This window comes from Hippoglossus stenolepis, chromosome 18, assembly GCF_022539355.2.
Source record: "Hippoglossus stenolepis isolate QCI-W04-F060 chromosome 18, HSTE1.2, whole genome shotgun sequence".
Lineage (NCBI taxonomy): Eukaryota > Metazoa > Chordata > Actinopteri > Pleuronectiformes > Pleuronectidae > Hippoglossus > Hippoglossus stenolepis.
This window is the reverse complement of record NC_061500.1, coordinates 7,634,496-7,645,647: the sequence shown is the minus strand read 5'-3', so window position 1 is coordinate 7,645,647 and position 11,152 is coordinate 7,634,496. Positions and strand designations below refer to the sequence as shown.

General features: G+C 42.0%; 1 protein-coding gene across 3 annotated transcripts in view; it reads left to right on the top strand.

The window, feature by feature from the left end:
* Window positions 1-334: 334 nt before the first annotated feature.
* sh2d3ca (SH2 domain containing 3Ca) overlaps window positions 335-11,152 on the top strand; it is a 48,829-nt gene continuing 38,011 nt past the window's right edge. For 2 of the 3 annotated variants that reach the window (XM_035185144.2, XM_035185143.2), the window contains exons 1-4: window positions 335-561; window positions 2,419-2,670; window positions 2,751-3,228; window positions 7,062-7,101. In XM_035185144.2, coding sequence (XP_035041035.1) covers window positions 543-561; window positions 2,419-2,670; window positions 2,751-3,228; window positions 7,062-7,101 — 789 coding nt within the window. In that variant the 5' untranslated portion in view covers window positions 335-542. Of the gene's footprint in view, window positions 562-2,418; window positions 2,671-2,750; window positions 3,229-4,272; window positions 4,340-7,061; window positions 7,102-11,152 lie in introns of those variants that run through there. The other variant, XM_035185147.2, reaches the window with a different exon arrangement.

Below are 11,152 nucleotides of genomic sequence, written 5' to 3'. Positions count from 1 at the left end.
CACACAGTATTATATTGATTATATTGATGTTGATCAGTGATATGATGAAAACTATATTGTACTAATTATTGATATTGTTTTATTCCCCAGTCCTTGTTGGAAACATTTTCTTTATGCAAACGTTTTTATTTTAGTGGAACAAAGGTCACCAATCAGCACTTCCCTTTCACAGCCATCACCACTCCTTTACACTATTCTCTCTATCTTTCTAATCTATCAACACTTTATCATCTAGACCAGAAGGCAGCCCACTTTCATGTGACCTGTCAGCTTGTCTCATTTCATCCTTTTCATTTCCTCTCACCACTGGTCCTCTCATCTCGACACAGGAAGTGTCACTGCTGCTGCCGGCGTCTCTCTCTCTCACATGCAAACTGTATTTAGCGTCTCAGCCCTCGGAGACACAGAAGAGGAACTGTGGTTCACACTGATGCTTCTGCTCCTCAGAGAGACTTTATCTGCCCTTTACTGCATCCTCTTTCTGACCATCCATCCATCCATCATCCATCCATCCATCAGCCACCTGCAGCTGGAGCCACATCATGAGCATGAAGAAACTGAGTGAGTACTGTGTGTGTGTGTGTGTGTGTGTGTGTGTGTGTGTGTGTGTGTGTGTGTGTGTGTGTGTGTGTGTGTGTGTGTGTGTGTGCAGCTGCACTCTGTTCAGGTGTTTACAGTAAGTCGGGTTAGGTTAACCAGTGCTGGTCACACGCTGCCATGTCAGTTGTGTAATGTTTTGGTGATGATGATACTTCCACAGTCGAGACGGACGACTTGCACAGTAATAAACTGAGGCAATTTCCCTGCCATGATTTGTTCCGTTTTGTTGAGTCAGCCACTCGTGTTTATTAAATCAATTCAACAAGATAATTAATGGAATCAAAAATAAAGTATAGGTAAAACAAGTAATCAGTAAAAAAAAAAAACATACAAATAGTCTAATATAGTCTCATATATTTGTTATCATATTTTAATACTATTAAGTATGTTAATACTAATAACTTTATCTTTAGAGCACTTTTCAACACAAAGTACAAAGTGCTTCACAACAGAAAACAAATAGTTAAAGTACATGAAAAAGTATGGTAATATTAATATCAAGTATAAGTATTTAAAGTGTTTAAAATCATGTCATGTATATATTTGCATATTAACATGTGGGAATTTGAGCAATAGCTAAATAAAAAGGTCCCCTCTCATGCTAACTGACACAAAGACAAAACTGAGTATGGCTGTATTCATGCACGCACACACACACACACACACACACACACACACACACACACACACACACACACACACACACACACACACACACACACACACACACATCTCACATCTCACATCTCACATGCAAATATACATAATTATTTACAAATTCACTCGGCAGCTGCAAATAAAAACTTGGTTGACTGCTTCTCTATCTCTGACATGAGCAAACTCAATATTTCTTTTCTGCTTTGGTGGAAAAACAAGCAGGAAACACAACATTTTACATTTTACCACCACAGCTACACGTCCAGCAGACATGGAGCCAAATCATCCTTTGTTTTGAGTTGTGTTTCTCTCCACCTCACGTCCAATAATAACTCTAAAGTCTTTGCTAACTGCTGAGTGAAATATTGTGCTTTTATCTTACTGGAAGTTCTGCTTTGTTTTGAACCTGATCTGCTGTTTAATGCTGAGATCAATCCCTGCAAGATATCTTATAAGAGCCGAAAATGTAAGTCAGAAAAAAACAGTCGATCTGACTGAGCTGTGGATAAATCCTCTGTGGGTTTGTCACATTTTTTTCTCATTTGATATTACTTAATAACATTGGTATGTACATTTTTGTGCAGCTTTGATTGACTCATGTTCTTAAATTCTCTTATTTTCCCTGACTTAATTATCTGCTCTATCCAAATACTGTCCCCTAATTACTCTAGATTAGCTCAACCTCCGCCAAGGCCCAACAGTTCCCATTAAATTCAATTAAGCTGCATTTAATTACACACACTCATACACATCTGCCCCCTTAATATGCCAGGTTTTTTTCATCAAGATCCAAGAATTATTTATTAAGAAATCCACAGGAATGTCAAAAAGTGTCTACGCCAAAATGGAATAGGTTCTTCCTTAGCCTTTCACCAAGTTTAGTGGAAATGCGTTTAGTGGAAATACGTTTAGTACTTTCTGTGTAATCCTGTCCACAAATACACAAGCAAACCAACACACAGAGGCGTAAATACAACCTTCTTGGAGGAGATGGTACATTTCCCAACTCTTTCCTGAAACTTTGAAATGGTTTAACAGATGATTTCGATAAAAACAGTTCAGTGGTTGAATAGAGAACAATCACAAAAACGGAGAAATGAATGAGAGAAAATGCATAATCCTTCATCCTGAGTTTCCCCCTCTTCTTTTTCCTCTTACAAGCTTTCAAGTGGTTCGGCAGCCTCACCAACCTCACCTTCCGCCGATCCACCGACAAATCTCCGTCGAAGTCTGGGTGCGATTTACCTGGAGATGGCGGTGACCTCTCAAAGATCCTGGCTCCGGTTGTTGAGACGACAGTGGACGACTTGGGCGCCATGCGTCCTCGCACTGCCAGCTACGTGCGCTCCAGTGAGAGCTACACGCACATGGGCACGTTGCCACGGCTACTGTGGAAGAAGAAGAGTAATAAAGGTAAAGTGGAGGAAGTTATGATGCTGGAATGTAACAATTACTTTTGTTGTGTTTATCACTAATGTTCCTATTGTCTTCAGGAGGCCCCAGCAACAGTAAGAAGGGCAGCATCAGCAGAAGTCAAAGCCAGCGACCTGTAGGGTTCAAAGACCGTGACCCCCCGAGAATCAAGGCCTCCCCCTGCAAAGAGACCGGGGATGAAGCTGAGGTTAAAGCAGACACAGGGACGATCAGTCAGGATTCTGTCTCTGACCTCAACACTCAGCTTGAACCTTCAGCTGAAGCCACAACAACCCAAAACATCATCTCTGCACCTCCAGCTGCCTGCAAAGATGTGGCGCCATCTAGTGCCTCAAGCGCTGCACTCCAAACAGAGAGGACATGCGACAAGGAAGTAATCACCCAGGAAGGTGCAGACATGGACCCTGAGGAGACCCCACCACTTCCTCTCCGCCGGGGGAAGGAGCAGACTCATGAGGGTGAAGGGTCAGAGTCTGGGATTTTATCTGAGGTCACAGGGAGCAGAGAAGATGAAGGAGACTCCAGCCGCACTCACAGGTTAGTTTCTTCCTCCACAGTGGTTTGATTTGTAAACAATAACATTTCCTAACCCTCTTCCTCCTGTTTTGAAAGAGGAAGGACAAAAGGGCGAGCTACATGAACTAAAACCTACCTATGACATAATGATTGTGGGTTTTTATGCAGTTTGACACTAAGGAGGCGTCATTGTCTTCCTCTGTGCTGTCAGGTTGGATTCCCAGAGTCCAGGGGCCTCCTGAAAGCTCCAGTCTCATTGTGTGAGAACTCGTGTTAGCTTATTTAAACAGGAACATGTCCTTTGTCAGAATCAGTGTAAAGGAAAGTTCGATTGTTAACAGGACTGCCCAAAAGCTACTGCACAGATTCCCATGAAACTTGGTGGACAGATCCAGTATGAGTCAGGGAAGAACTGGTTAAGTTTTGGTGCAGATCCAATTTCCACTTTCTTTGACATTGTGAGATAAGGCATTTTCATTGATTTCTTAGAGAATCATTCATGGATCTTGATGAAAAAAACATATGTTTTGGGGACTGATATTTATGAGTGTGTGCAGATCCAAATAAAAATCCAGATCTAGTGAAATTAAATGTTTTCAGGGGACAGTTGGGTCTTGGCAGATATACACACTAGTTTTTACTAGTTTTAATTCACTTTGCTTGACTTATAGTTATATGTTTTCTTTATACATCTATTTCACTTTTAATACTTTCTCACCTTTGCCTGACTAAAGGAATCTGTTTCTTTTTAAACCACTGCACAAAATCTAGTTCTAACTCCTGCACTACATCTGCTCTGTGCTCACATGGGTCTCATCATTAAATTAGTGAGATCCTGATGAAATTACCACACAATAAAAATGTCCTTTCTTATATTTCACCTTTAAAAAGACTGGACGTGTATCTCAGAGAAAACTGGAACAAGGTCATCTGGGGCCCAATAGCCACATTTTTGCCGCAGGCCTCTGTAGCAGGGTTAATCCGGTCGTGCTCCTTGCGGAGGCCAGGGGGCGCCGATCTGCAGTATAAACTGTGTGTGTGTGGACCTGTAGTTGTATTTGGTGGGTGAACACTTCACAGTAAAGAGCTGACTCCGTCGTGTCCTGGATTTGTCTCAGCCGATGGGTGTGAGGTGAGAAACATTATTCATTACGTGACTCTTTCTTCTTAGAGCAGCTGATAACGTTCATTCCTTTTATTGATCATTTATATTATTAATTCATTCTAACTCTGAACAACAGAAATAAGAATAAGCCTTTGTGTTGCCTGTTGTGTTGCATTTTATGTTGTTGTACAAAACACGTTTTGTGTGCAGTTTCCTGTAGAGTTTGACAATGTTTTACCTCCTCTCAGCCGAGCAGATTGCATTCTCTCGCTGCTTTCCCACGACATGCCAGGCTCTCTCCACGCATGATACCATAGTGTGTGTATCATGTTACAGTAGGATTTTACACTGTGTCTGTGTGTGTGTGTGCATGGTTATATAGGCTGAAGCTGTGCAGACATACATGGAGTGGCATGTGTGAGCGTGCATCATCAGCCCATTAGGTCATCACAAGGACCGTGGGAAATACAGTTTACTGCAAGTTCAGGGTGGGCACATCAGAAGGGCTCCCCCTCCTCAGTCTGACAGCTCAGTCGTACATCACACCTCCTTCCTTCTCTCCGTCTCTCCGTCTCTCCGTCTCTCCGTCTCTCCGTCCCATGTTCTCATTCCCTCACTTCTTTGCCAGAGTTGCTCTTTCCGGAGAAGCTCCTCAGGTGTTTTCGGTGGCTGGTAAGAATCGTCTCTTCTGTCCTGGTGTTTGTCTTTATGTCACCTCAGCGGCTGTAACTCTGAATTCTGTTCTTCAGTCTCATTTTAGGCCTCGTGGAGCAAAGTGTTCCCTAAAGGGAGCAGGAACAAGGATCAGGGATGATCCTCGATGTTCAGTCATGTGATGTCACAGCTGGAGTTGAAACAGTCAGCCGATTAATGGATTAATTCATGGAGAGAGAATTAATCAGGAGCTGTTTTGATTTCTGATTAAGTTTTCATGCAAAAAAGGTTTTCTATCTCAGATGTGAGGTTTGTTTTTGTCACATAGCTCTGACAGTGAAGTGAATATTGTTTGGTTGTGTGAGGGAAATCGTACAGGGTGAAGGAATGAAGTTTTTTCTGGAGACGTATGATATATTAAGTGAAACCTTTTATTCTCAACACCAGATGCATCAGGGAGACACAAGTTCACTTGGTGAAGTTAACGTTACCGAATCTGAGCCGTCCTTGCAAGAAGGTGATTTGTCTCTGCACGCCACAGTGGCCACATGGCATCATTCTTCATGTGGAGCTATTCTACCTTGGCTCATCTTGCCAAACCATTCTTGTGTCTTTTCTATCCGTCTCCTTCCTTCAGTTGTTACCTATCTGGCTTCTTAACTCAAACTTAGGTCCTACACACATTGCAATAGAGAAAAAGTATTTGGACTGAATTTGGACAATCTTAGTCTGAGTTTACTCTGTGTACCGTCATCCTGGGTTAGAGAGGCCCCCCCAAAAAAACCAGACAGTGTCGTGAAAAAGCATAAACTGCCTCAACTAAAACAATTTCAATACCTAACCATTAAAAAATGTATTGGTATCACTTTTGGTGATTCATTTAATTGATCACAATGTATTTGAAGCAAAAAAAGCTGAATATTAGTCAGATCCAGCTTCTCATTTGCTGTTGAGTGGTTACTTTTAAAATACATTTTTATATATATAGGCTAAAAGCACAAGTTTCTCTTCTGCACTTGTTGCTGTTGGTGTTTCTTGCATTGATGAGACACAGTTAAGTTTTATTGAAACTGATTTTTTTAGTACTAATGACTAACTAGTGAAGATTTGTATTTGCACCTTTCAGTGTCAAACAGTGATCACACACACATCACACAAACTTACAATCTGAATTTTACTTTGATAAAAGGTTTAAATTGCTATCGTCTATCTATCATCTATGTATTTATCAGAGGATGAACACGAGTGGAGTGTGTGAACCACAGCTGGTGCCTTCACAGCGATGCAGCTCTTCTGTAACATGACAGACGCTCTGATCTCATGCTGTTTGTTTTCAAAGCTTCATGTCGGATTGGCCTGATTTTGCATTTTCAGCTCACTCACAATCTTTCTTTCTTTTTCATACAGATATTATCAATGCGAATGTCGCAGGCAGATATTTGTAAGATTTTGTTCAGTAGTTCAGTTTTTTTTGGTGCTGAGATCCAGCACACAGGAGCAGTTTGGGGGGGGGGGAATGTGGAGCTGCTCTGCCGTGGGATCCATTAACATTCCCGAGCCCAGCGCGGTGATGGGACGCTTTGATCTGGCCCCTCTGTGGTCATGTGTAGCACAGCTTTACGCCGGGCCTTATGAGACCCATCAGGCAACTGGGAGCTGTTACTGATTGATGTTAAAACTTATCTTGGGGTGTAATTACCCCCCGCAGGACTGCAGCACAACAGGGTTTTTTGTTACATGATCCGGGTCCACCATGAGTGTAAATGTGTGAATTATGGTTCCCGAGGGATTTGAGAGGCCAGGAACCTTAGATGCTCAGTGGGGTTTGTTATCTGTCCATTTTCCATGAGGCTGGGCTGCGGCAACTTTTAACTCGCCGGAGAGGCCGCTGCAGAAATGGGTGATGGGAATACAGGCGTGATTTTTTGGAAGTCTGTGGTAACACTGCACCTGTTACAAGACCTGATCAAACACTAAAAAAAGTGTGTACATGTGCACTTTTTCACATAGATTTATCTTTAACATTTGCTCCTTATCACCTTTGTTGGCCTTATTTTTCTCCCCCTCACTCTCGTTTGTTTTTCTGTTTCTTCAGCCACATGGAGCCAACTGACGGCCAGGCTGAATATGTCCAGGTGAGTCTGCTCCGTCCAGGCGTGTGAGCATCTGTATGTGTCTGTATCATCCTCTGTCGTCTGTGTGTGTGTGTGTGTGTGTGTGTGTGTGTGTGTGTGTGTGTGTGTGTGTGTGTGTGTGTGTGTGTGTGTGTGTGTGTGTGTGTGTGTGTGTGTGTGTGTGTGTGTGTGTGTGTGGTCAAATTCTCTGTGTGCACTGTACGTACGTGGAATCGAATAACTTCCCACAGAAATCTCTCTCCCTTAATGAAAAGAGGTCAGCTTCATTAAGCCTGAATGGTGATCAATGCTCCATAATGACAGACATTATTGCAGATCATTATTTTAGTCTTTAGCACCATGGGATTTTAGATGTTGTCAGGGACCAAGCAGTCAAAATACATTTCAGAAGATTAGGATTTATTTCACCTGCAAAAGGAATGAAGAATAAATAAAATAAGTAACTGGGCCCATTAAAAGAGATCAACCTAATGTATAACCATATATTTCAATATAATTTGCAATATCCCGTATTACTTACTCCTTTATCACTTCTACATATTTCACACAGAGGAACCTCCATATCCGCACTAGCACAAACCCTGTGTGTGAAACCATGAACCAAAATGGAAGAGTAAACTTTACCATTTATTCTAATTGCGTGGCTGTGGATACATCACTGATCTTAAAAAAAACATATCTGAAAGTGTTGTCTTTATAAATGTAACCGTTTAAAATATATTTCACTTTACCCCGGCAGAGGAAAACGGTTGGTTTTATAACGCCTTTTCTCCCGCTTCAGTAAAATAGCATCACATCAACAGTGCTGGGGTTTAATTAAACTCTGCAGCAGTGTTTTCAAATGAGAACAGCATTTGAATGTATGGGAATTTATTGGAATCCAATGAAAACAGCAACTTCTCAGTTCTCAGCGACACACACACGACTTTAGATATGAGCTGTATTTTTTAGGGCCTCCTCTCGTGTTATTGAATTAGATTATTTTAAACGTGAGTGCTCAGATGTAATGGCGGCTGATTATTATCCCTTAATCTCCCACACTTGCGATCACTTCAGCAGACTCGCTCTGCATTTAGCCTGATTCACTTTGCCATTTAGCTAATTTAATTTGGAGGGAAGCGGCGCTCACGTGTGCAGCAGCCAGTCTGTGCTGCGGCCAGCAGGTGGGGCCAGACACTGGACTTGTAAAAGATCAGAGAGCTTGTGAGAAGCTGTCTCGTGACCTTGGAGATCGATGCTATGGAGCCGTGTCTACTACAAAGACACATATGTTCAAATATTGGACTTTAAAGTTTGAGCCAAAGTGGGGAGGGAAGAGAAGAAAGTGAAGCTAAAGACGGAAAAAGAGAGAGAGGGAAGAAGAGACTGGAGTGAAATGATGAGCTCCTGGGATGTGTGTCTTTCTATTGATTATACATCACAGGAGCGGTGGTGAGAGCCATCTCCTCTGACCCCGGACGGAATTTCTTTTGTAAAACAAATGCATCCAACTTCCCCTGGCCACCACAAATCGACTGCAGCTAAATCCCACCACACAGCCGCCGCCTCGTCTGTGTAAAGTAGATTTTTTCACTCATAGATATAATGAAAGAGTTTGAAGCTTTAATAGCAAACACAACAAAACCTAAGTGTGCCAATATAGATCGAAGATTAAGGCCTTAACAAAGTATAGATATTCGCTGTTTGCAGTCCAAGATAAAGGCCTCTTCACTTTTCCTTTAATGGCAATGTCCATTCATCCATCCATTATCTATAACACTTATCCTATAAGGTCAAGGTAATTTTTAAATATCACTGATGTAGTCTTTATCTCTGAGAAGATGGTCCACATCTATTACAAAACACTCTTGAGTATTCTATTGATTCTGGACTGTTGTGATTCAATAGAACTTTGTGAACTATGCCTTTAAGTTCCTTACACAGAGCACCGTGGTTACTGTTTATAGAAGTTGACAGTTAACATAACATGCTCATGTACAACTACACATTTTAATGTGATTGTTTTTGCCACAATTGAACTATTTTTAGGTCGTTTCTGTCACTAGGTGGTGGTGTAACATTTTGAGACACAATAACTGGGACTTACACCGACACAAAATATCACCCAACTTGTTTCTTTGATTTAAAATAAGCCTGACGTGTGCGTGACTAAGCCCTTCAAGAGAATTTTCAACATATTTCTTTCAAGATGAGCACATCACTCCGATTTTAAAAAGGGAGGAGGAGAAGTAAGGTCACTGTTTTCTGCTTTAACCTGAACTCACCCACTTTTTTCTCAAATCCTTGTTGGTGATTTGTCACCATTTTTTCTATTTTCTCTCCCTTTCTCTCACACCACCCACCCACCCTCCGACCCGCCCGCCTCTAAAGAGCTGCCAGCGGGCCGCCCGTCGCCTTCCATTCCTCTGAAACATTTATGGCAGCTGATGTTTAAATCAGGAGTTGGCCTCAGCGTTCTCTGTTATAATGGGAGAAGACCAGGCTCGCACACGGGTACACATGCTTACACACACACACACACAAACACACACTGTCCCACACAAAACAGAGAGAAAGGCAAACAAACTTGGTCTGAATAGGCTCAAAGAACGGTATGAAAAGGCTCCAAAGCTTTCAGGACGAGCTCGTCATCTGTTCGGCTTTATCATAAAATATCCATCATCATTCATTTTTCATGGGGAGGCATCTCTGGTCAAGCAACGTCTAATGTTTTTGTTTTTGTGACTCTTTGTGCAAAAGACATAAAAACCTGATTCAGAATGGTTTATGACTGGTGAAGTAACATTTTTCAGACATTTTGGGTGATGTGTATGTGTGTGTGGGTCCTCGCTTTATGATTGTGTGCGTTTGTTTTTGCCTGCAGCACGGCCCTGCTTTGTCTCCGGTCCTGTTTAGTGGCATGGAGCTGGATTGATGGGAGGGGCCGGGCAGGGGAGGTGGGACATGGGGGGATTCATATGAGTTTTATTAACATATGTCTGGCACGCTCCAAACTATGTGTGTGTGTGTGTGTGTGTGCGCGTGTGTGAAGGGGGACTCAGCTGTGTATCATGTGTTACTGGATGTTTGATTATGCGAATGGTTTGAATTTCCAAAATCTGTATGTCTGCGTGCCACCTGATTAATTTAAGGCAGTGCCCCATGTGTGTGTGTGTGTGTGTGTGTGTGTGCGTGTGTGTGTGTGACAATTACAGTAGACTGAATTAATGTGGCGCCCCTGTTAATGAGAGGGGGTGTAAACTGCCAGGGCTGGTCCTCGGTAACACACACACACCCCTGTGTAGTCTACAGTTATTGTTCCATGAGCAGACAGACTGACAAAGACACAGAATACAGACACATGCCTAAACACACACGTACACAACACACTTCGTGTTTACTGAGAGGCCATTGGCATCTTCGATCACTGCACAAATCACTTTATTTAGGTAATCGAATAGGAAGGTATTGAATTTGAGGACATGGACTATCCACAGAGATGCCCTGCAGTAAATACCAGTGTGGTGAAGAGTGAAAACCCATCCAGAGAATCATGAGTGGGGCTAAAAATGTCAATTAGCACCCTGCACTATCTGGTATTCAACTTAAAATGTGTCATTGTATCGTTGCCTCTGTAATTGTGATTTTAAAGTACAATGGTTGCTCCTTTAACTGCTGGTGTCGCAAATACTGAGGAAAATGTGCTAAAGACAAAAGTCTCACATACCACATGGCTGATAAACGTGTCAGATATGAGCCTCTCATGGATATTGGTTTCAGCGTTTATGTGCAGAAAATTTACTTTTTACATAATTCAAGTTCTTGGTAGTGTTTGTGTTTTCTTTTAATGAATCATTTTTAATAAAGTTAATGTTGACATTGTAAAATACGAAGCCTCAGCTCCATTTCTTTGTCTTAACGACTTTTAAGAAATCATTATCGGCCTCAAAAGATCCATATCGTTCTGGCTCTCGTCACAGGCCGAACATCTGCGACACTGACTGAACAACACAAGAAACATTAAATATTTACTTCACAAACTGCCGCCTCAAAAATCACCACTGAGTCGAAC